The 26,614-nt window shown below is 39.8% G+C and overlaps 2 protein-coding genes across 6 annotated transcripts in view; one reads left to right on the forward strand and one right to left on the reverse strand.

Annotated features, from left to right (window-relative positions):
- Nucleotides 1-5,114, reverse strand: part of LOC124135733 (ubiquitin-like modifier-activating enzyme 6) — a 128,206-nt gene extending 123,092 nt beyond the window's left edge. Inside the window, exon 1 of one of the 4 annotated variants that reach the window (XM_046501247.2) lies at nt 5,018-5,114. The gene's annotated coding sequence lies outside the window, so the exon portion shown is untranslated. Of the gene's footprint in view, nt 1-1,888; nt 1,911-2,129; nt 2,270-5,017 lie in introns of those variants that run through there. The other 3 variants (XM_046501245.2, XM_046501246.2, XM_046501248.2) reach the window with 3 other exon arrangements.
- Nucleotides 2,328-26,614, forward strand: part of LOC124135732 (microtubule-associated protein futsch-like) — a 61,245-nt gene continuing 36,958 nt past the window's right edge. For both annotated transcript variants that reach the window (XM_046501243.2, XM_046501244.2), the window contains exon 1: nt 2,328-2,531. In XM_046501243.2, the coding sequence (XP_046357199.2) occupies nt 2,384-2,531 (148 nt within the window). In that variant the 5' untranslated portion in view covers nt 2,328-2,383. The remainder of the gene's footprint in view (nt 2,532-26,614) is intronic.

Raw genomic sequence — 26,614 nt, forward strand, 5'->3', positions numbered from 1 at the left:
AATTATTAAATCGAAACCAACAAACGATCAATGGAATAACACATGTAAAAAGTGCCATGCACTTCCCCTGCCTTTTTGCAGGTTTTAATGAATATTTGAATAAACAGAGAGCGCTTAATACTGCATGAAACATGTCATCAACTTAGTGTCCATGCCTACCATTTCCTACCATGCTGAATAATTTAGTTGCGATCATGTTGGTCAAATTATTTTGTGTGTTCATCCGACCAAAAGCATTTCAGTGTACCGTATTTCTCTCACAGTCTAGTGATAATCAGATGTTTAAGTAAGGTGAGGTACAGTCAAATAGGGTTTATTGTTAATTCTTGCAAGATTATTACACTTACAAAGCGATGTGTGTGTGCATGTGTGTGTGTGTGTGTGTGTGTGTGTGTGTGTGTGTGTGTGTGTGTGGGGGGGGGGTATATAATGCTAGTTGCCAGGCAAGTTACAATGACTGGTCCCGGGCAGATGCTCTATCTACAGATGAAGGCTGTCCCCAAATGTTCAGACCACAAAATTTGTGACATCAAATCTAATGCATCAGTATGACAATAACAAATATATCTTACTTTCAAAGTAACGGGTAAATGAATAACACACCAGCCATGAACAATTACAGTTTATCTGTACGAAGTGAATTAAATGGGAGTGGAATGCTGTAAGTATATGTTTAAATAGTTTCAGAAGGAACAACAGACTGTTCTCATACTGCTGATGGTAAATACATGCATATGCAATCACCAGGAATAGACATGCATGCATGTAATGCAACTAGTCCACACTCAATCCCTACTTGTGGTTTATGTAACAAAACTAGATTTTGCAAGAAAGAACGAAGCTAGTCCTTTTGGGCTGGGATGAGTCCAAATTTACTACCCGGGGACCCACACCCCTATGACCCAATCCTACCCAGGGACCCACTGTTGGTGTCAAGAGATAGGCACAAAATGTCCGATTGGGAATAGTTTGACAGTAGCCCTGGCAGAATGTATCTAGATACAAGTATAAAACGATGTGGTCATGCATACACTGACATTGACTGAAGTTTTAGCTTTGTTCAAACATATATAAGTCAGAAGGAACATGGTCATAAAGAAATGCGAACATTAGAGACTTAAAATTGTCATGTAACCATGTAGTTATATAGTGAATTTTTATCATGAAACAATATATCACATGACTAACTACTGGTCCGGGTAGTGCTGTGGGTACCCGGGTCCTACTCATTACCCACCCGAGTACCCGAGTACCCGAGTTACCCGTCCCAGCCCTATAGTCCTTCCACATTATCAATGGTATCAGCCTTCTTACCATGGCTAACCCTATCACTGGCTTAGTAAAAACTAATATGGTAGTACACAAGTAACCAGACCCGTGAAGATCCGGGGTAGAATAGATCTTCAGCAACCCATGCTTGCCGTAAAAGGCGACTATGCTTGTTGTAAAAGGCGACTAACGGGATCGGGTGGTCAGGCTTGCAGACTTGGTTGATGCATGTCATCGATCCCAATTACGTGAATCTATGCTCATGATATTAATCACTGGATCTTCTTGTAAAGACTCGTTTATTAACAGACCGCCGTCATATAGCTGGAATATTGCTGAGTGCGGCGTTAAACAACAAACCAACCAACAAGTAACCAATGACCAAGAAGGGATTTTAAAGGCAAAAAGTTAAGCCTTCCTTGCGCACCCCACCCCACCCCCTCATAAATATATATAATTAAAAGGATTGAGGAGTAACACATACATATATATAACTTTGGGGGGGGGGGGGGGGGGGGGGGATACGGGCAGATGTCTTTCCGCCAATCTGAGGCACTAGGAAAATGGTCTCTGGGCGTTTTATCGTGGAAAGAGTGATTTATAAGGTTAACAACCTGACCTTTGAAACGTTAACATACTCTCTGGTTATTCTGTACGTGCAGCCGTTTGAATAGGCAATGAAATGTTATGCTTGCTTTCATGGAAAATTGTTCCTTAAATTTATCATAACACAGCCGATTGCACAACTGCAACATAAGTGTCAGTCGTGTTTACGAATCAGTTGGAACTTGTAACCCGACGACATGCAAGCTGTTGTCAAATTCAGATTACATGTAGCCTGACAAAGTATGTTCACATACACAACTTTGATGAATTGTTAAACACACGAAGTCATGATCACCGAAACAGTCATACACACCAACTCTATTTCCACTTCAGCTAGGCCTATCGCTTCTTTCCGTAATTTCCCGGTAACGGAAGTGAAACCTAAATCGATTACACGTTATGCGATTCGCTACCGTGAATAGTATATCCAATGAAACGTTTCGTTACAAAACAAGGTGCCCGTCCTTCTAGCCGGCAAGAGAAGAGGCTTCACATTCAGTGGTGAGGAATGGCGACGGATGCAGTGGATAGCATGTCGATGTCCGAAACGGATGATCAGGGCTTTTCACAGCCACCCAAAGCTGCTTTGCTTTTGGTTATTGGAGAACCCCTTTCCGATGAACACAGGAATTTGATTTTGGCCGAAATCACGACAGGTAGGAATTTAAAAAATGTGTTGTCGAGTTTGACAGCCGCTTCTGAGAACTACCAGGAATCGGCAAGCATGCAAGCACCAGCCGAATGGTGTCGGTTTTCAGACGCACAATGGTATGCGAGACTGCAGTAGTTTTTAAATAGAAATCTTGCAGTATTTGTTTAGAATTGTGACATTTGTTTAAAAATTCATATTTAGACTTTAAATTTTCAAAAAGAGGCCAGTTAGAAACCGATAAATGCGTCACGCATAGCATTTACTTAATTCACTATCGTGCGAACAATGGTCGAAACAAACCAGTTTAGCGAAATGTTTCCTTTTGCCACTTTTGTTACAGCTAAACAGAAATGGGTCAGCTATTGAGACATATTTTTGCAAAGAAGTGACATTTATTCAATGAATGAGAAAAACAGGATTTCAACAGACAGACGATTATCATAATTTATTATTTCTCCTGCACCATTCACTCTCTCCTACCCAAGATAATTATGGTAGGGCACTGACGGGGAAGTTTGCCAAGTTACAGACATGACACAAGAATAATAATAACCCCTGCTTAGAATAATATTTTTGAAACAAATAGATGTTGCACTTGTTCTTTAATGAGTAAGTAGGTGATGTAGTATGTGTGAATGTTGCCATTTTCTAGATATTTGACATGAAAGATGTTATTGGCTCAGTTTCATCATCCCTATTACTTATTTGATATTCACACATATTTAATTCCCATTTCCCGTTTTGATATGTATCATCTAATTGAAATGTATTGAGTAGCTTCTACAACTCAAATTACAATGCTCATTGTTATAATGTTTTAGTGGGAAACAATATTGTTCATTTTTTAGGACCAGCTGTCATGATTTTGTATATATCTGCATTAATAATATCTTTTAAGTGAATGAAACAATAGCCCCACATACCCTCAGTGAAAGGATCATATTGATTATTCTAATTATCATCATCATAACTTTATTGCAAGTTCCTCTCATTTTTTAAGTGGATAGAGTAATTGATTCCATCGTGATATGAATTCAGTCCTAGGTAGTCCAGTGCAACTGTGGTCTGTTTACAATAAGGTATTTAAGTGGTATTGAACTTACACTAGTTTTCAATTTGTCCATTTGCACTAATTTTTTAATCCACAAGGGATAAACAATGTCTGAATTTTGAGTTTCATTATTTGAATAAACTGTGTGCCATGTGGAAACTGACAAAGGTGTTGCTTGCCATGTTTGTGTACTTGTTGACCAGAGCTTGCAGATATTGACTGTACCTCTCAGAAAATACCGCTTCTTCTGATGAAATACTATCTCAACTGGAAATTTGCAATTTAAATTTTCAGTCCTGAGACAAGTCAGTCAAGAAGCTAGGTTGTGCTCAATATTTGTGATATTTTTATGATATTAATGCCTAATGTGTCTTATTGTTTGTGGAAGCATTTGGCACACAGCAGTATAATGGAGGCAGCTACTGCAATCATGCAGTGCTACCAGCCCTGAGTAACATAATTATAGCCATGTGTCATTTATGTATTCTGATTGCTGTAATGATTACCATTGATTATGGAGGCAGTTTCATTCCAGAGATAAAATATTTACATACCCAGCAGTCTTGTTTAAATAGGAAAAAACAAGCTCTATTAATATTGATATGGTTATCAGCAACAGAAGTCATTTTCAGCTGACAAGCACAACATCACAGAATGAAACATACATATTTGATTCCCTAAAGTTTGCCATTGACAGGTTTTTATGTGCTGAGTTGCACGGAGGCCTGTCTACTCCTGGGTTAACTGTTACAGATTGCCAGTATGAGGTCATAGTACGTATATGGCAAGTATGAGTCACTCACTCACTCAGTCAGCCGAGCAAGCCCTGCATTGTAGTGCTGGCAGTTAGAAACCAGCCTGTAATATTATCCTGACTCAGAGGGAAAAAAGGCTGGGAGGGGAGTGGAGTGTTTGTTTTACCAGTGACATATTTTTGGGTCAGAGGGATGTTCAGTTTGAGGGGGGGGGGGGGGGGGGGGGGGGGGGGGGTACAACATCCTGATATTAATCACTCGTAGATGACCTTGAAAATGTGCCATGTTAATAATATTGTATGATTCATACAGTGTGAAAAAATCTTGCATGAAATGTTCAAGATTGTGAGAACTAGAACCAATTTTTCTTTGTATCCACAGAAGGGATTTCCAACATTGTGTATTATTTTGTTCTGCTATTTCCCTTACACAACCAGTCATTATGTAGAATAAGTTGTTTTTCATATGATTATCTCCTCTACATTTCTCTGAATGTCACTTTGACACTGAAGCCAACACCATAAATTCTTTGTACAACAATGTTGTAAATTTGTCAGACAATATAACTTCAGAAATATCTTGGGAAAACAGTGAAAGCAGCGACATTGTACAACTTGGAACTGTTGACCAAACAGTACTGTACATTACAGGTCTGCTAGGTAATACAATATGTTTTTAGCCAACCTGGAAAAAGGATCCTATTTCAGGTACAGTCCTTGCATATTGAAGAGAAGTAGCTGCTTCAGTAAAATAATACTTGGCGTCACCCCAGGGGTTGTAAATATCCTGGGGAAGATGGGAGGGAGAGACATATTGATATCATTTCTAAGGAGGCCAAGGTCCTACATGTGAGAGTGAGAGTGTATCAGGACTAGATAGTCCCACTGAGATTAGCATCAGATTACAGTTGTATATTGCTACTAAATGCCTCTGACAACTCAGCGTTAGTGCATCATGGACATCATCTTTGCCCTTGATTTCAGTTAATTGCTTTATGAGCGATGTCTTGTTTGAGCAGACGAAATTGATTAGATAATTGGCTTTGATAACTTATTTAAAGCGTTGATAAATAGATAATCTCATTCACTCTTGGGTTGTGCTTCTTTGCAAGAGAGCATGAGTGGTATGGTAAAATATGTTTCAAAATTTCCAATTCATAAATAGATTTGGGTCAATGAGCAGATGGTGAAATTGAAAACTGTGATTGGGTCACAATGACTTAATCAATCTTATCAGGGGGCCTGAATTCATGAGCTGTGTCAATTAAGCCTTGGACATGTTGTCAGCAATTGATCAGTGATTTTCAACACCCAGGTTTACACTTTATCAATCAGCAAGTAGTATATAGCAGTCAATTAGACATAAATACAGCTTTTGATAATGACATTTGTGAATGGACAGATGTTGATTACACCAATAAGTGTTCTTTTGACTGGGTCCATTGTTTGTTATACCAGCGAATGGTGTATCAGAAAGCTAGACAGCCCAGTGATGTAATCTGTGAAATATGAGGTATACGCCTTTGTTCTGGAGTCACTGAGGAAACTTCTCATTAATGAACTACGTATGTCAGATCTTTAGTGAATGATTCATTTGATTGTGCTGTAGTTTCATTCTCACATCAACTTCAAGTTGCGTGTATCACAACAATGTATTGCATGAATGATCCTAACTCAAAATTCGTTTTGGAGTGGGTGTTGACAGCTTGACTTTAAGTTCCCGTCTTACTGTATTTATTGCTGAACTAATTGACTAATTGCTGCTGTCAGTTAACCCCTCCCTGACACACTCCCTGAGTTGGACTGCAGCTGTCAGTTAACCCCGCCCTGATACACTTCCTGAGTAGGACTGTAGCTGTCAGTTAACCCCTCCCTGATACACTTCCTGAGTAGGACTGTAGCTATCAGTTAACCCCTCCCTGATACACTTCCTGAGTAGGACTGCAGCTGTCAGTTAACCCCTCCCTGATACACTTCCTGAGTAGGACTGTAGCTATCAGTTAACCCCTCCCTGATACACTCCCTGAGTAGGACTGTAGCTGTCAGTTAACCCCTCCCTGATACACTTCCCGAGTAGGACTATAGCTATCAGTTAACCCCTCCCTGATACACTCCCTGAGTAGGACTGTAGCTGTCAGTTAACCCCTCCCTGATACACTTCCTGAGTAGGACTGTAGCTGTCAGTTAACCCCTCCCTGATACACTTCCTGAGTAGGACTGTAGCTGTCAGTTAACCCCTCCCTGATACACTCCCTGAGTAGGACTGTAGCTGTCAGTTAACCCCTCCCTGATACACTCCCTGAGTAGGACTGTAGCTGTCACTTTACCCCTCCCTGATACACTTCCTGAGTAGGACTGTAGCTGTCAGTTAACCCCTCCCTGATACACTTCCTGAGTAGGACTGTAGCTATCAGTTAACCCCTCCCTGATACACTTCCTGAGTAGGACTGTAGCTATCAGTTAACCCCTCCCTGATACACTTCCTGAGTAGGACTGTAGCTGTCAGTTAACCCCTCCCTGATACACTTCCTGAGTAGGACTGTAGCTATCAGTTAACCCCTCCCTGATACACTTCCTGAGTTGGACTATAGCTGTCAGTTAACCCCTCCTGATACACTTCCTGAGTTGGACTGTAGCTATCAGTTAACCCCTCCCTGATACACTTCCTGAGTAGGACTGTAGCTGTCAGTTAACCCCTCCCTCCCTTCTCTAAAAATGCACTTTGCTACCAAGCACCCTGGTCAAACATTTCAGATGATAGCTAAAATCAATATTGGGGTATTTTTTTATATTTCAATGCCCCTCTCCCTTGTTTCCGTGGTGACTGTGTGTCTAGACAGGCCCCTTGTGGGAACAATAGCAGTAACAATTATTGATTAGAGGCAGGAGCATTCATATCAAGTGGTCGTTTGTATCGTTGTTTGACAGGGCTTGCTACAGATGATGCAGATTGATTGCCTTTTCTTTCATACATGTAGTCAACTATTTCCTCTGTTTCTTGTATGTCTGCTGTGCAAGTGGGACAGAGAGCATGTTTATTTCATTTGGGGCAGAGGTATGACCTGAGGGTACATACAGCCTTTGACATGCCATTCATGTACATGTCAGAACTAATTAATTTCATTATTAATTAATTGTTTCATGAGTTTTTCATGTTTTTTTGCAGTACATTATTTTTTTATAAATATCATAAATATGGATCATATCTATACAGGATAGTAATATTTTTATTATATGATCAACATAATATTCTGTGCACTGAAGCAATATCAGTCTTGCTACTTATGTATTTTATATCCTGGTGTTAATAAATCACTTGTACAAGGAAACCACACCATACAATACTTGAGCTTGATGGTGACTAATATTCCAGTTCTGGATATGTCTGTTGTGTCCTTTCCAGAGGAAGTCTATTATCTGCAGGGCTTGATTTGATGACCTCCAACTTATCAACGGTGATATGCCTCGACCCCGAGTCCTAGGTCACCTTGACCTTCCTCATATAATCTTATTTAGAACTAGGTAGCAAGCAGGAGCATAATAATTGCACCCATGTCAACTTGACATAATGCATTTTGTTGTCAGCACTACACCTGCAGTATGCGGTTGCTTTCACTGGTGATCAGGAATGAGATCGCTTCTCTTAACTTCACAATATATTTGAGACACGGATCAACCATTTGCAACAAAAGATTTTCCCATACTGCACACAGTATTGTGGTTGTGGTGGCGGCGGCCAAATGCTGTCAACAAAATGGGCACATCTTCAGCCATTCATATTTCCCTTCAGGTTTTTGTAGGTAATTTGAAAAGAATAAATCAAATTCTTATTTTTCTGGAGTAATGTATTACCATTCGTGTTGAACTTAGTTTGCTATTTAATTTTCACTTTAGCAGTGTTCCCGCTGGCTTTTGAAACTGACAGTTCTAGTGGACTAGCAGCTCAAATAATAGTTACATATTACCTGTTCATCCTGTACAAATTAAATCTGGCATTGGGTAGCAGAGTAGTTGAAGTGTCTACCTAACATGGGTTTGAATGTCCACATTGGAATGGTTTATGAAACCCACTGTGATAACATTTCTTATATTTTATTGACATTTGTCATGCTGATTGCTTCTAGTACCTATCTATCACTGAAGTATATTTTTATATCTGCCTCTTTAATATACCTTAAAGTCTATTCCAAAATAAAATTGAAGTGTTCCACTTTGGAAACACCTGCAAGGTTAGAAGAGAGAAACATCCATCACCCGACCATGTTTATGAGATGTTAGCCTATAAACATTTTCAGTTCCTTTTGTGGTTGAGCTGCTATCTGTTGGTAGTATATCAGATTTGTCGGGTAGTGATATTGTGTGAGGGGAGATCGTTGGGTCCCAGCCTGCTATGACTCACCAGACAGCATGGTACACCAAATCTGTAGTGTGGGGTAATATTTGCAGTGAGGAACACTTCTTACATATCAACATTCCACAAACCATAAAACTCCTATAATTGTTGGGATTTATGTAGCTTTGCCTAGAGAGGAAATCCAATACTATGTCTACACAGAAAGTCTTTCTAATTTGTGGTCTGACCATTGAGAAAAGTGCCTCTATTTGCAAATGAGTTAAACTTCACTTGTTTACTTAGCAGGTACATATTAAAACAGACTCAAACTGAATGTTGTTAATTCAAGAAATACAGCATTCATGTATGATCAGGCCACACTTTTCAAATTTTATGTTTCGCAGATTTATTCTAGCTTTTCCACACAAGTGTGGTTGAAATAAAAATAAATCGCTGTCTCATTTATTTATTTATTTGAAAATTATTTTGCCATGGAGTTATAACTGCAGCTGGCTTCTTGAATCACTGATAGTGATGTAGACATGGAATTTATATAGCATTTTATTATTGGGGGTCTATGTTACTAAATATTCCAACTCTATGACAGCAATCTGTAATTGATAAAGTCTGGACCAGACAAACCAGTGATTGATGTAATGAGCAATGTCAGCCAACCAAGTCAGCCTGAACACATGATCCATTAGGTTACCTCCTACTACCAGCATAGTTTGCCCTGGGATCACAGTTGAGAAGAACATCACATTTCACACTTTACATGCTTTAGGGCAAAAAAATGCCAGTTTAATCCAGTAATCTTTCCCTTTACACATGGTCGTAATTACCATCACTGAACATACCGATAGACTTACAGTAGTTGTTGTGAAGTCACTTTATGTAGAGACCATATGCATACTGTGTCTGTGATAGAGGACCAAGTCAGCTAACGTTTCTGTCCCAAGCTTTTTCACCTGGAAATGAGACTGACGGCACAGATGACAAGACTGTTGTGTATTTCAGGGTTGAAATGTACTAGACTTACCCACCATGCAACTGCACAGATTATTGATGAGGAGATGTTTGTTCAGATCTTGAACTTTACATGCACAGCGTGAGAAATGGTCTCTTGTTACCAAGGATAACATGTCTATGCATGGCGGAAATACTGTATGTTCTAGAAGACACTAGTCACAGTTAGGTCATTTGTAGTGTAGGAAGTATAGTTTTCAAACACAACTTTAATGATTATTTTAATAGCAATTAATTAGATAATGTGATATCTGTGAAATGTGTCAGACACATGCAATGATGTACATGTGACAGTTGTAACAGTCAGTAGTAGACATACATAGGCGAAGGAGCTTGTGTCCAGGGTTATCAGTACAATAACTGCTGCTGCTGCTTGGGCTCAAAGCAGCAAGACCAAAATGCACAGAAAAAGTGCAAATGTTTGCCATGGTTGTGGTGTAGATTTCCCTGAGGTCGGAGTCATAAGCTGAAGCCATACACTGGAATACAACATGTAAATATCTGGGAGCAGTTACTTCTCTCTACACTACCAATTCTCTTGTGCATTAGTTGGTCACAGATCACGCCTGTATCAGGTTTTACATAGAGTATTTGTGAATTTGATTGTGATCACAAGGCTTCTGGTTTCAGCTTCGTCAACAGTGGAGGCCAGCTAACATCTGGTAGTGATTATTGCAGGGGAGAGGGGAGCAAGGATGGGGGATGATGACTTTAGATGTTGGATGCAGTGTTGTGGAGGACTGTAGCTCAAGTATCACTGGCATTTGAAATTATACTAAAACAGAGACGTATAACCTGCAGTTAAGAAAGTCAAGGAAATTTGGTGCTTTCATTACAACGTCATATATAGTGCTGCCCAAAGAACTATTCATTCAAGTGTATTTGGAGGATCAGTAGATTGGAGGAGACACAAGGGAAAGAGAGCCTTGAGTCTCCGACCAGAGAGGCAGTCCTAACTTCTCCATTTTGTCAGTTTTTGCTAATTCAGGTCTAGACACATATGTTGATGCTCAGCAGTGTTGGGAGGTTGTTTTGCCCTCACTTCTGGTGCAGCAGCAGCAGCATAGACCATCATTGGCCACAACTAAATCTATGGCTGCTTTTTCTCCATACATGTTTGGCCGATGAAAGATGCTTAGGTAATCATTGTGCAATAAAATGCTGATGTATTTCTGTAATTGCTTTTCCTAGGTTATCCTAAGCATAAGATGTGTGTTTGCCATCCATATGGGATTTCCAGGAGTTTTTTAAGGATGTCAGATTTCAGTTTGAAGGCACGGCTTATTGTATTGACTTAAAACTGTAGTGGGTACACTGAATGGCCTAAGAAATAGGATTTATGGATGATATATTTCACCGTCAAAATTAGTTACTATAAGTAGGATTCTACTTTGAAACGTGTAGCTTTGATCAGTGCAGTATCTCCTGCTTACATGTTGTACTGGCTGGTTACTGTGGGTCTGGAAAGGAATGTAGCTACAGGAAGGGAAACCCCAGGCTTGAGTGTCCAGATAGTATCACCTCAGGTGGTCAAGATAGTTCTCTGCCAGTGTGAGGAAGTGATAGGGAGTTAAAGAGCAACCCTGACCCACCCCTCTCAGTGGAATAGTGATAAGTTTCCATTAACAACACATCCCCATATGTGTTCACCCCCAGTTTATAGCCAAGGGAAGTTGACTTATTGATCATACGTCAGTCACCCCAGTAGACCACCAATAATTCCACATTTTCACAGGGTTAGTAGGCTACTTTAGGGGCAGCTTCTGTTCAGTGTACATTCAGCTTGTAATGGTGCATGTTGCTCCTGACTTTATTTATTATTATTATTTTTATTATTATTATTATTATCCTCAAGCAGAAGACATAATGCTCTTTAATCAAAACTGTAAGCATCATTATTAGGAGTGGGTGAACCTAATCAGTCAGATTTCTACATAACAAAAAGGATTCGTAGTCAAATCACAGACTTTGGATCTCTCAATATGATAGTGTTGTCTGCTTACTGTACAGTTGTTTCAAGCATTGGAACAGTGCTTTGAGAATGTTGGTGTCCAACCCACAGACTGCTCACAGCTTCTCTGTTCCGTGTTGAGGATCATACATATGTTCAAATTAGAATATCAGATTTTGTTAAAAAACATCATCGGAATCTTAATCACAGATATAATGATCTGTTCGCGTGTAAATGAAGCAAGTGGTATGTGGCATTATGTTACAATATGCAGATAGGACCACAAACAAGGGCTGTGATTAGCGATTAATGACGGGTAATAGCCGTGTAAGTGCTAAATACCAGTTATTTTGCTGTTTTGATCACAAGAGGCCATTGTATGGCAGTGAGCCGCCACAGATAGCCCAGATTCCTTCCCTGTGACTCATTACAAGCTTCCTGTAGTCTCAGACTCTAACATTGCTGCACCACACTGTGCACTTAATGCAGTTTGTAAACAGCTACATCGTTGTACCAATGTGTTTTTTGTGTCTGGAATGTTGTTGTTTAGATTTACTTAAATCCAATTTGAATTTGAGACATTTAGGTAGGATTGCTCTTGAATAACTCACGTTAGCAGTGTTAATAAGAATTTGATTTTTTTGGCAGGTATTTGGTATCTTTATTTAAAAGGATTTGGGTGAGTTATTTGTATTTTATTGGCATTTCCCCAGTAATACAGACATGGAAGTGTTGAGTTGCTGGATCCTTGATGGCGTATGTCTCCAGCTTCATATTTGTCGCCCATACTCTGCTGAAGTTTCATCCATTAATACTTCATGTCACTGATCCTAGGATGTCATCTTGACTGGAAATGCAAATGTCACAGTCCTGAACATTGTTTTTTTATTGACGGCAATAAAGTATAACAAGAAACAAAAATGAATAAAGAATTTTATCTCTTTTTCTTTGCAGTGTAAATGACACTGATATGATTTGGTTTTACACTTTGTGGTCTAATGTGAGCGTGTATGTGTGAGAGAATGTGGCTGCATAATTAATTAAAATCCTCTTTGTATTAATCATCATGACAATGTATTTACATATATGTAATTATTCATTATTCTGTTTAATCAAAGTGGAACACATTTTATGTGTACCTAAAGTAATAAAACAACAACATTTATGAATCATCATGATTATGTATCTACATATCATGCATATCGTGTTACCTCGTATCATGTATCATCAGATTTAGAACTCATTGAGTTAAAGACATCCAAGTTTTATTCCATTTTATTCCACTTGATTATCCCCGCCATGATGTTATGGCCCCTGCTCCATGCTTTTCAGTTTATTGCATAGCATGTGCAATGGGGACATGTTTTCTTAAAATCTACTGATGTTATGTGAATGAAACTTTGCAAGCTTATCTGAGAAATACTAAGACTGTTAAATTGGTCCTGTCAATTATATTTTTACAGAGTTACGTCCCTTGATCCATGTTATTTTGCCAGTTATTGGTGTATAGTGTCTGCATTGGGGACATGTTTTCTCAGAAACTACTGAAGTTAGCTTATCAAAGAGATCCTTATCAAGACTGAGTTATTTTTTCCAGAGAATGGGCCTTTTGTGTGTATTAATTTCACTATTAATAATTTTTTCATGACATAAAGCAGCCCAAGTGCCTATCTCTTCTTAAGGCTTTATAGGACTCTTTTTATAGTTTTTATTCACTACTATATGAACTAACAAAATTCTAATGTGCCCCATGGCAGGGGATTGTGATAACGCTATTTTCATTTTTACATTTGTATCTTCTAACCAATGTCATGACATATATGTTGAGGTGGAAATATAATGTTTCAAGAGAATGGTTCACTACAGAAAGCTGTAATTATGTGTTTATGGTATTGCAATACAGAGGACAAAATACTGACCTAACATACTCTTCAGAGACCCTCTCTACGTTGAAGACACCACACATCGGAGCAATTTGATTTCACCTTTTCAAAAAATTCTTTCAAATGCTGAACTTCTCACACACACTTAAGCATCATCAAATATTTTTCCATTAAAGGCTTTGTAAATGTCTAAAATATGTCTGATGTTGACCAAAGTGCCGGCAATACATGTTGCGATACAACACAACACACCTGTCTGTGTAGGGAAACTGCAACACCTTTGTATTACTTCTTCACATGCCTGAGCCAGATTAGGAGGCGGTTTCCAGGCCAGACAGGAAAAATATACTTCAGACGAGGCAAATTTGCCTCCAACAGATAGAAATATTTTAAAACTCCTTAGCTTTGGATGAAAAGAAAGATAGTGGATATCTTTGATGGCAATGCGGTCACATAACATGTCAGTTTGAAGAAAGACCCCATGGTGTTTTCAGCTGGTGACGGTCCTCAGAGGTAGAGTATGTATGGGATTTATTGTGACAGATTTCAGAAATTTTATGGAAAATGTGTGTCAATTTTGAGAATGCTTTTTCAAAAAGAATTAAAATAAAGGCATTTATAGAGAAACCTGAGACATTAGAATTCATAAGTATATTAAAGTATCATAAAACAATTACATAAACAAGTCTCTCCACCACAAGCAGCAGCTTTTGTCCACATAGTAAATAAGACGCTTGATTGAACAGCACAGCATGTGTATTGTTTTGTGGAGATGAAGAACTTTTTTCGGCCATAGTAAGTGCAAACCACCATCGGTGTCAGCTGCCTAATGAACTTATTGGTGTTAATCACAGCATCAGACGATGATCAATTGTAAAATAGGAACATGATCAACAAGATCAGTAACTGAAGGGAATAATGATTACGCATGAATATGATACATGACCTGATGCATACAAGAAGTGAGAGTGGCTAGTGAATACAACCGACCCGTGCACCATTGATGGAAGGCATCTAATATTTACTTCCAAGGCAAGCTGTGGGCCGAGAGAGGGCTGTTGTGTGAGGGTCTTTGTACATAGACAAGCTGTTTACTTAAGTCGACTCATCATTCAAACTCAACTTGCTCTCTGCAGTTCAAATTGGTGTTCCTGAGATCCTGTATTGTATATTTCTTTCAGATCCATTCCTTGCAAGGCCAAATGCACTGTTAGTATCACAGCTGTGATCTAAACTAGATTTGAAGTTTTTAGGCAGTTGTGACGTTTGATAGGGTTTTAAGTTTGGCATTTTGTGGTGACAGTTGTTAGAGATGTGTTGATTCTGTTTAATTTTACATCTCTAGAAATACACCCATAAAGGTGTCATCAGGTACATTTAAAGGCAGTCCAAATGTCCTTAAGTTGGCATGTGAAGATGGATGCTAAATTTCAACATTGAAAAGAGGCTTAATCTTTTTTTCATGATAGATTACATTGCATGTCAATTGTGTATTACTTCTAGTATGGCTGTATTGGGATATTTAGAACCTTCATGGATATTTCTACAATGTAGAAGCATTATGCATTCACAAGTCAAGAGTGGGAGGTTGATGAGAGGCTAGCAGCTCTTCTCAGCTGTGTTGTGGACTGAATGAGGGGGAAGGTAGAACAGAGGAGGCTTCATGTACACCAGCCTGCCCGGAGCCCGGAGCCCGAGCCCGAGCCTGGAGCTGCATGTGTTCAGGGCTACTCACATGGTGTAGAAAGGGCAGTTGTCAGAATAATTTGACTTCAGAGTACCATCAATATTATTGACTTCTTTTAATAGAATTGCACAGCTGGCACTAAGAATTTCACTAGGGTTTCATTTCCATACAGGAAAATGTTCTCTGTCAGTGTTCAAGCTGTTGTAAAAAAAATGTGCCAATGCATGGTTGTCAACACCATCTTAGACTAAGTTAGAGTAAGGGCTATCTTCCTTCAATGTTAATGTGTAAGGATGCCATATACAAGGATGGTTTTGGGGTGTAGTGTCCTGTTGGTATTGCTTCTTATTAGTAAGTTGTTACATATATATGTTAGGTTAGAGGAGCATTTGTTCTGCTGCACCGATAACAATGAATGAAGCCAAAGGCCCAGAGAGAAGGCCGCTACTGCCGTAGCTGATAAGGTATCACCAGATACCTGATCTGTCGACTCAATACTTTCCCTGTTTAGCAGAACCCCCACCGATGAATTTCTCCCTCCCCTTACCTTTCCCTCAACACCTGGGAACGGAGCTGAGGAGGCCTTGTGCCTGGTAAAAACACAGAAGTCCTGGAACTTGGAGAGATGGGGAGACAGATGTTGCTGGTGTGTCTGGGTGCGACACATCACAGCATTTGATCCTGATGTTGCCGAGGTGTCTGGGTGTGACACATCACAGCATTTGATCCTGATGTTGCCGAGGTGTCTTGGTGCGACATATCACAGCATTTGATCCTGATGTTGCCGAGGTGTCTGGGTGCGACATATCACAGCATTTGATCCTGATGTTGCTGGTGTGTCTTGGTGCGACACATCACAGCATTTGATCCTGATGTTGCCGAGGTGTCTGGGTGCGACACATCACAGCATTTGATCCTGATGTTGCCGAGGTGTCTGGGTGCGACACATCACAGCATTTGATCCTGATGTTGCCGAGGTGTCCGGGTGCGACACATCACAGCATTTGATCCTGATGTGGGCAAGATGTCTGGGTGCGACACATCACAGCATTTGATCCTGATGTTGCTGGGGTGTCTGGGTGCGACACATCACAGCATTTGATCCTGATGTTGCCGAGGTGTCTGGTTGTGACACATCACAGCATTTGATCCTGATGTGGGCAAGATGTCTGGATGCGACACATCACAGCATTTGATCCTGATGTTGCTGATGTTGCTTAATAATATGAGACGCTGTTGGATGCTGGTGTTACTAATGAATCTTGCTGTAGTTCACAACGCCATGTAGACCCTGAATATTGCTGTTGTGTCTGTGTCATGTAAAAGTCTCTAGCCTCCATCCCAATATAGATATTGTACCTGAAAACTTATTAGTTCTACTCCTTGTTTATATAACTTCCTTTTTTCTATACCTAGTTTTTAGTAAGGCCAACTCATGAAGACTAATTTTTGTTGCTAATAGAATGTTTGATATTGGGGTTTTTATTCTACACTTGGCTGAGCACCCAATACATATACCCTTAATTCCCAATCCAATTTCATAACTTTATTATGAATACACCTAAAGGATCACTATGTGCCATCAGTTTTTGCTGAGTTTATCACATTCTAGATAGCAGTTTACTGTTGATCAACAATCAATATTTTGGATGGTGAAAAGTAGCGGTTTGACCACTCATTTTCATGGAATCCTTGATAAACCCAGCAGGTAGGGTATGTTGGTTCAGACTTATTGATTGGAAGTGGCTATGCCTGATTGCTCTCAGTATCAATTAGTTGCCTCAGCAATGTGATAATATGTCTTCGCACTAGGTCAACTTTGATAAATTATTTATGAAAATTGTACATAGAATCTCCTTATTTGGAGAGACCGATGATGTCCATGAGATTGTCATTGTGGCAATTTGAAAACTTAGTATTGCAGTGACAGTTTGAAACATAGTATTGCAGTGGACAGACAAAATGAAGTTATCTGTTGCCCAACAACATCATTCATGATCCTTGTTTGTGTTTAGTCTCATGTAGTTATGAGCTAGTTTCTACCCAGGATAATCAATAGTTGTCATGGTGTTCACTGTTGGGTATTGATATATGCTGGGTTACACAATGTTATACCAGACTGGAAAGTCCTGACTGAACTTTTATCAGGCTGATCATAATAAGAGTGAGTGAGTGTGTGAGAGTGTGAGTGTGTGTGGGAGAGAGAGAGAGAGAGAGATGGTAATGTTTATTAGAATAAGGGGAATGTATGACTGTTACATAAAACAAGAATCAATTGTATAGTATTTTGTAATTCTATTGTAACATTAGTTTCAGCCTCTGGTTCTTATCCTGACATATGGGTAGTAGAAGTGTCTTTTATATTTCTTTGTCATTGTATTCAACCCTTGATGTGAGGATTATGCAAGCCTTTACAGCAAAGCACACAGTTGAAGGTGAGGTTTCACACAGATGCCCAAAGCAAATGGAGTCAGTGTGTTGTTATTGCCAATATTAGTGTCACCCATTGCCTCTGCCTTAGCTAAATGAAGGAGAAGAAGGTCGTTCATAGCTTGCCAATGACTCATACATTATGCATGACTAAACACACATTTCATGCATGCTAATAAAGAGTCATTCAGTTATCTTGTCAAGTTCAAATGCCCACAGCACACGGGATCAGCATGGTTCAGCCCCTCTTTCAGGTTGACAAAATCCCATGAAACCTATACAGTATCTTTGTAACATCTAAGCAATACGTAGGAGTGCTTTACATATAATACAAGCTTTACACCAGTCTTGTGAGAGTGAGCCGGTTTCACTCCAGTATCAGACTGTGTAACACACAACAATTGCCTGTTGTAATTGAAGGGCAAAGGTTGTGCTGGAAACTGCTTCCATTCACCTCCAAAGCATCCGATTCTCACACAACCAGTGATGTATGTCCCATCATACAGGTCCTGTCACTGTGTGTGGTGATTATGCATGACAGAGGGGTATCATCAAGAGGAAGATGTCGTGTGGCAGAGACCATCAGCTTTAGGGCTGTGCCTATTGTACTTGAACATTGATATTTTTTATTCGTGTTCAACTGTCAGGATGATAACAGTTCGTCTTTTGTTGGCAGTAAGGTCTGGATGTCAATACACAGGAGCTTTAGATATTTGTGGGGGATGTCAATTCTGAGCAACCTCATTTGTATCTTTTCCTGCCTGTGGAACATTTTACAGATTACTTATACTGGTGCAACCACACCATTACTTATACTGGTGCAACCACACCAATACTTATACTGGTGCAACCACATCAATACTTATACTGGTGCAACCACACCATTACTTATACTGGTGCAACCACACCATTACTTATACTGGTGCAACCACACTAATACTTATACTGGTGCAACCACACCAATACTTATACTGGTGCAACCACGCCATTACTTATACTGGTGCAACCACACTAATACTTATACTGGTGCAACCACATCAATACTTATACTGGTGCAACCACACCATTACTTATACTGGTGCATCCACACCATTACTTATACTGGTGCAACCACACCAATACTTATACTGGTGCATCCACACCATTACTTATACTGGTGCAACCACTCCATTACTTATACTGGTGCAACCACACCATTACTTATACTGGTGCATCCACACCATTACTTATACTGGTGCAACCACACCAATACTTATACTGGTGCAACCACACCATTACTTATACTGGTGCAACCACACTAATACTTATACTGGTGCAACCACATCAATACTTATACTGGTGCAACCACACCATTACTTATACTGGTGCAACCACACCATTACTTATACTGGTGCAACCACACCATTACTTATACTGGTGCAACCACACCATTACTTATACTGGTGCATCCACACCAATACTTATACTGGTGCAACCACACCATTACTTATACTGGTGCAACCACATCAATACTTATACTGGTGCAACCACACCAATACTTATACTGGTGCAACCACATCAATACTTATACTGGTGCAACCACACCATTACTTATACTGGTGCATCCACACTATTACTTATACTGGTGCATCCACACCATTACTTATACTGGTGCATCCACACCATTACTTATACTGGTGCAACCACACCAACACTTATACTAGTGCATCCACACCATTACTTATACTGGTGCAACCACACCAATACTTATACTGGTGCAACCACACCATTACTTATACTGGTGCAACCACACCATTACTTATACTGGTGCATCCACACCATTACTTATACTGGTGCATCCACACCATTACTTCTTATACTGGTGCAACCACTCCATTACTTATACTGGTGCAACCACACCATTACTTATACTGGTGCAACTACATCCATTACTTATACTGGTGCAACTACATCCATTTCTTATACTGGTGCAACCACGCCATTACTTCTTATACTGGTGCAACCACACCATTACTTATACTGGTGCAACCACACCATTACTTCTTACACTGGTGCAACCACGCCATTACTTATACTGGTGCAACCACACCATTACTTATACTAGTGCAACTACATCCATTACTTATACTGGTGCAACTACATCCATTTCTTATACTGGTGCATCCACACCATTACTTCTTATACTGGTGCAACCACTCCATTACTTATACTGGTGCAACTACATCCATTACTTATACTGGTGCAACTACATCCATTTCTTATACTGGTGCAACCACGCCATTACTTCTTATACTGGTGCAACCACACCATTACTTATACTGGTGCAACCACACCATTACTTCTTATACTGGTGCAACCACGCCATTACTTATACTGGTGCAACCACACCATTACTTATACTGGTGCATCCACACCATTACTTATACTGGTGCAACCACACCAATACTTATACTGGTGCATCCACACCATTACTTATACTGGTGCAACCACTCCATTACTTATACTGGTGCATCCACACCATTACTTATACTGGTGCAACCACTCCATTACTTATACTGGTGCAACCACACCATTACTTATACTGGTGCATCCACACCATTACTTATACTGGTGCAACCACACCAATACTTATACTGGTGCAACCACACCATTACTTATACTGGTGCAACCACACCAATACTTATACTGGTGCAACCACACCAATACTTATACTGGTGCAACCACACCATTACTTATACTGGTGCAACCACACCAATACTTATACTGGTGCAACCACACCATTACTTATACTGGTGCAACCACACTAATACTTATACTGGTGCAACCACATCAATACTTATACTGGTGCAACCACACCATTACTTATACTGGTGCAACCACACCATTACTTATACTGGTGCAACCACACCATTACTTATACTGGTGCAACCACACCATTACTTATACTGGTGCATCCACACCAATACTTATACTGGTGCAACCACACCATTACTTATACTGGTGCAACCACATCAATACTTATACTGGTGCAACCACACCAATACTTATACTGGTGCAACCACATCAATACTTATACTGGTGCAACCACACCATTACTTATACTGGTGCATCCACACTATTACTTATACTGGTGCATCCACACCATTACTTATACTGGTGCATCCACACCATTACTTATACTGGTGCAACCACACCAACACTTATACTAGTGCATCCACACCATTACTTATACTGGTGCAACCACACCAATACTTATACTGGTGCAACCACACCATTACTTATACTGGTGCAACCACACCATTACTTATACTGGTGCATCCACACCATTACTTATACTGGTGCATCCACACCATTACTTCTTATACTGGTGCAACCACTCCATTACTTATACTGGTGCAACCACACCATTACTTATACTGGTGCAACTACATCCATTACTTATACTGGTGCAACTACATCCATTTCTTATACTGGTGCAACCACGCCATTACTTCTTATACTGGTGCAACCACACCATTACTTATACTGGTGCAACCACACCATTACTTCTTACACTGGTGCAACCACGCCATTACTTATACTGGTGCAACCACACCATTACTTATACTAGTGCAACTACATCCATTACTTATACTGGTGCAACTACATCCATTTCTTATACTGGTGCATCCACACCATTACTTCTTATACTGGTGCAACCACTCCATTACTTATACTGGTGCAACTACATCCATTACTTATACTGGTGCAACTACATCCATTTCTTATACTGGTGCAACCACGCCATTACTTCTTATACTGGTGCAACCACACCATTACTTATACTGGTGCAACCACACCATTACTTCTTATACTGGTGCAACCACGCCATTACTTATACTGGTGCAACCACACCATTACTTATACTGGTGCATCCACACCATTACTTCTTATACTGGTGCAACCACACCATTACTTATACTGGTGCAACTACATCCATTTCTTATACTGGTAGCTATACAATCACCACAGCCATATTACAAATACCATTAATGAATGAGATCCTGCTCTTGTGACTAATCCCCTTTGACCAAGAACTGTGACTCGTGGCATGTCAGAGGTCAACTAATTAGAGCAATCTGATCTCATTACCAGGGTGTGCATTTACTAGTTGAGTGATAATCAACAGCTATTATGATCATAGTGCCAGTGAAGAGACTGCAGTTGTGCTACAGTGTGCTGGGATGCTCCGGACCGGGGAACAGACCTCATGGACTGTGTGGCCAACTACTAGCACACAACCCATGCACTTAGTCATCTGGAAACCCTATTGTTTAAGCATACAAGTGATTACTTCATGTCCTGTTTGGATCAAGTTGTATGGCCAGTCGTAGATATTTACAGTGATTCGATAGTTAAATTGAATGCAAGTAGCTGCTTCCTATATTTTTCCTTCCTTGTTTAGTACTGACCTATATTCAGCTTTTGCTTGTTCATTAGTTAGTTGTAAATTAGGTACAATACCAGTAGTCCCTTACACATTTTGAAAATGTTGATGTTAGATTTCTTAATGTATATGAAATGCTGTTGATCAGTATGTTCATGTGCACAAAGTTATGTGTTGAACTTTCAGATAAGGATGTTTTGTTGAAGCAGTCCCAACAATGCTTAGCCTGCTTGCCTTGAGATATTGTGTTACAGATGGTGCACATGAGAAGTATAGCATGTAGCACGACATGACAACTCTCCCTGGCTGCATGTTGATACTGAACACCCATCTCTGGCTGGAGCAGTAGGGGTGTCAGTAGAAGTGAACATTGTTCTGATCACTCAGCATCAGAGGGGCTGTACAAAGGGGAACATTTGTCAAATACCATAGCATTGAGCAGCCATTTATCCATACCCCTGAGGCTGGCTCTTCACCTCTGACCTGGCTGTTGACCCTGTCTGACCTCCAGGTCAGGTCACAGTACAGGCGTGAGGTGAGAAGGGGAGGCATTGTGCATCAGGCCATCACCATTACATGGCTAATTCACATTGTCAGGCAGGGCTTGGAAGGGCACTGGTGCACAGATTTGAACGTATGGTCGCCCACCACCTGTGGGCTTCCAATGTCTGCTTCAAAGATTGTTTGGAATTGGGGAGATTTAGTGATATGTTGATACCCTGTGTATCTGTTCCTAAAGCAAAAGCTAAGCACTTTGGTACAGCTGATTTCTATTGCTGGATATTATTTCAAGTATAGAACAATTTGACCAATCACCGTCAAGGCTCACCTGTGAGCCTGCGATCGCAAAAACTTTATGCTGACATGTTATTGCCAAACTAGAACAAACATGACTTTTAATGAGTCAAAATGTGGCATTTATGATATATGTATTCATTCTCTGTCAACTAAAGCTTTTTTGAAGGCATCCCTAACGGCAATCTGACCATGGATGCTGTAAATAATGTTGAGTTGTGCAATCTACTGATCACTTCTCACACAATTTTGCCGAAATATTAATGTAAACAATATTGAATGAAATTTTGAATAAAATTAATAAATTAGGTTACATGCATAAGTCCAAATATATACTGAACACTTTCTACAACCAGACAGCATAATAACATGATTAAATTGCGTACTTCAGTATGGTTTTGTCGGCATGGTATTTCCGGTGTTACCAGCAGCTGGTTACCTGAACACATCTTCTACCCACTTCAACCCCCCCCCCCTATTTCTAGGTACGAAAAACTCACCTTATGCACAGCGATGTACAGAGAGCTTTGTACATATTCATTAAGGGTCATACTTGGGGGTTAAATGTTAAATTGTTGAAACACTTAACATGCTTAATGGTGGGCTATCTGCTGAAAAATCTTTCAATATGGTAACTCAAGTTGTTTGGAAATCATCTGCTTAAGCTTATTCCTGTACAAAATCAGAATGTTTCTATCATAAGCTGATGCCAAAAATTGAATAAAAGATATGTAATCTTGACTAATATCTACACTCTTGAATTTGCATTTGATCCTAACTGTCTATATTTATAGGCTTTTAACCTCAGGCGTGCTCCTGCCTGTACTGACATTACATTAGTGCAAGCATCACCATGTGCAAGACCTGCACTGTCCACTCGTTTCCCATATCCCAATCTCTTCATGTGTACAGCCTCCAGCAACCAGTGAATGAAGCCCGGGGTACCAGCTCTATTTACCTGTGGCAAGAGAAGTATATTTACCAGACTAAATGACTGTATTTTTTTTTCTCTGCTGGTATGAGGGATTCTTGAGCTTGGAGAAATGACTCACAACTGAGCCAGGTGTTTTGAAAGTCTGCAAGTTATTTCAGCTCCGCAGGCAGATGACTGTTGAAATACTTATGTATCACCTGACTATAGTCTGTTCTAAGGCTTACATAATTGATACATGTGCTGCTAGTCCTGCACCATGACCGTGGAATATATTTATTTTATGAAAAAAACAACAACTAGAAATGCATACAAAAGCAAGTCTAGCCAGCTCAAGCTAGCTCTGAAATCAACATAGGGAAATTGTTTATATTTTTAGAGTCAAGAAAGATATTGTGTAATATAAGATTTCAGAGACTAAATGTTAGCCTAATGTGCTGCCTCCACTGATACATGTGCTGCCTCCACTGATACATGTGCTGCCTCCACTGATACATGTGCTGCCTCCACTGATACATGTGCTGCCTCCACTGATACACGTGCTGCCTCCACTGATACATGTGCTGCCTCCACTGATACACGTGCTGCCTCCACTGATACACGTGCTGCCTCCACTGATACATGTGCTGCCTCCACTGATACACGTGCTGCCTCCACTGATACATGTGCTGCCTCCACTGATACACGTGCTGCCTCCACTGATACATGTGCTGCCTCCACTGATACATGTGCATGTCTCTTGACATTAGTGTTCAACCAGGCTTAAGCATGTTAAGATATATATAATTGCAATAATAAACTGAATGTACACATAATATACCTTTCTTTCAAAATAGTGATACAGATGTTGAATGAAATTGATAGAAAAAGAATAATTTAGTTTGAAATACTTCCTCCTTGTTTATTGGATAAGATATCTTGAATTATGTCGTGTTTACAGTAGATTGATCTGGACAAATAACTTGACACTTTGTCACTTAACGGTGTACAGTTCTTCCTCTAGGTAGGACGGTCACATCGAAGACCCAGGTTTTGATTCCTGACATGGGTACAATGTGTGAAGGCCATTTGTGGTTTCTACCGCCGTGATATTGCTGGAATATTCCTAAAAGCGTCGTGAAACCAAACTCACACACTCACACACTCACTCACTCACTCTTCCTCTAGGTCAAAATATGGGTGACAGTTGGGGTCATTTTAGCTGTTGTAGTAGTATTGCTTTAATTGTAACACTATGACAGTACTATTGCAACAGTAGGACAGCCATGGCAAGAGTATTGTGATGGCATGATAATACTTTTTCCTCACCACAATGCAAATGTCCTGCTTTATTTGACATGATCTCAAAGCCTACTAGGTGTACGTCTCGTAGAATCAATAGCTTATTCAGGAATTAAGTCGTTAGAGAATTAAGGGAGGTAACTCTGATTATAGATATCAAGTAATGCCTACATACTTTTAAATATACATCCTGATAAATTCGAACAATTAATAGCTAAAGCTGTTGATTATCAGTACTTTTGTTCTATTGGAACCATATATATATATTCTCTAGCAGAGTATTAATGTCAGCTATTGATATTTCAACTTGTCATTGTTCTACGGCCATTGGGACCTGGATAGTCAATGGTGCAAGGAATCCTTACTCTACTAGTCAAAGTGGTATGACACTTGTAGATGGTCAGGTTTTCCTCACTTGACAAGGGTTATGACTCTATCATTATATCAACAAATGACATGTTGATACATGTTAGTCACATAGACAGGTGCTTCCTCCACTGTGAGGTAATATATGTCAAAAATGGATGATGGTGAGCATATTGTCAACCAACGAGATGTGACAGGGTGGTTTGCCAGGTAGATTGTAACACAGGGTGAGAGATTTGCAGACCTTGTGTGTGAGTGATCTGTTGAAGACAGCCACATTCAGTCATCTGTATTCCATTACATCATACGGGGCGGTCGGATAGCCTAGTGGTTAAAGCGTTCGCTCGTCACGCCGAAGACCCGGGTTCGAGTCCCGACATGGGTACAATGTGTGAAGCCCATTTCTGGTGTCCCCCGCCGTGATATTGCTGGAATATTGCTAAAAGCGGCGTAAAACCATACTCACTCACTCACTCACTCACTCACTCATTACATCATACATCACATCTCTTTCACAAATACCAGTCCTGGTGTGGCCAGTGGAAAACAGATGGCTTCAGGGCTGTGCTGGTATTTAGGAATATACTGCTGTCTTAACGAGATGCAGAACAATTTGTGTTTTTGATTTGATCTGTTCTTGCAGAATATGAACATATTCCCTGCAAAGATTTTTCAGATTTGAATTAAATGAAAAAAGAAACTGAATCCCATGTAAAAGTTGTTTAGTCAGTGCACTGAAAATATGTATCTTTTAGAGGGTATTACAAATTGTCTTTAAACAAATTCTAACTTCAAGGAAATAGACTATAGCACTTAATCCTATTGCTTGGTATTCTTGTAAAAAGGCTTTCTGTTTCCTCTTTGCAAGGCAACAATACTAATCCTTTGCTAACAGTGTTTCCTTGCATGTCAACAGCTTTTTATGATGCAATATTGACAGGTCATATTGCCTTTCATGTCAATTTGTAGACCTTTCCTGGATTCTTCAGAATACACATCTATAATCCAGTTATTGTCAGTATCCATGTCATGTCAGTGTCTGTCTATTTCTTGGAATGACAGAAACCAGCAAAGGTGCATTGTATTATCATTATTATTGTGTCTTGTGCGTGAAGTTGAGATGAATGTTTCCCATATGGTTCTGTATTGTGTGATTTTGATTGTTTGTTTGTT

The sequence above is a fragment of the Haliotis rufescens genome, unplaced genomic scaffold (assembly GCF_023055435.1).
Source record: "Haliotis rufescens isolate VD_foot unplaced genomic scaffold, xgHalRufe1.0.p SCAF_1, whole genome shotgun sequence".
NCBI lineage: Eukaryota > Metazoa > Mollusca > Gastropoda > Lepetellida > Haliotidae > Haliotis > Haliotis rufescens.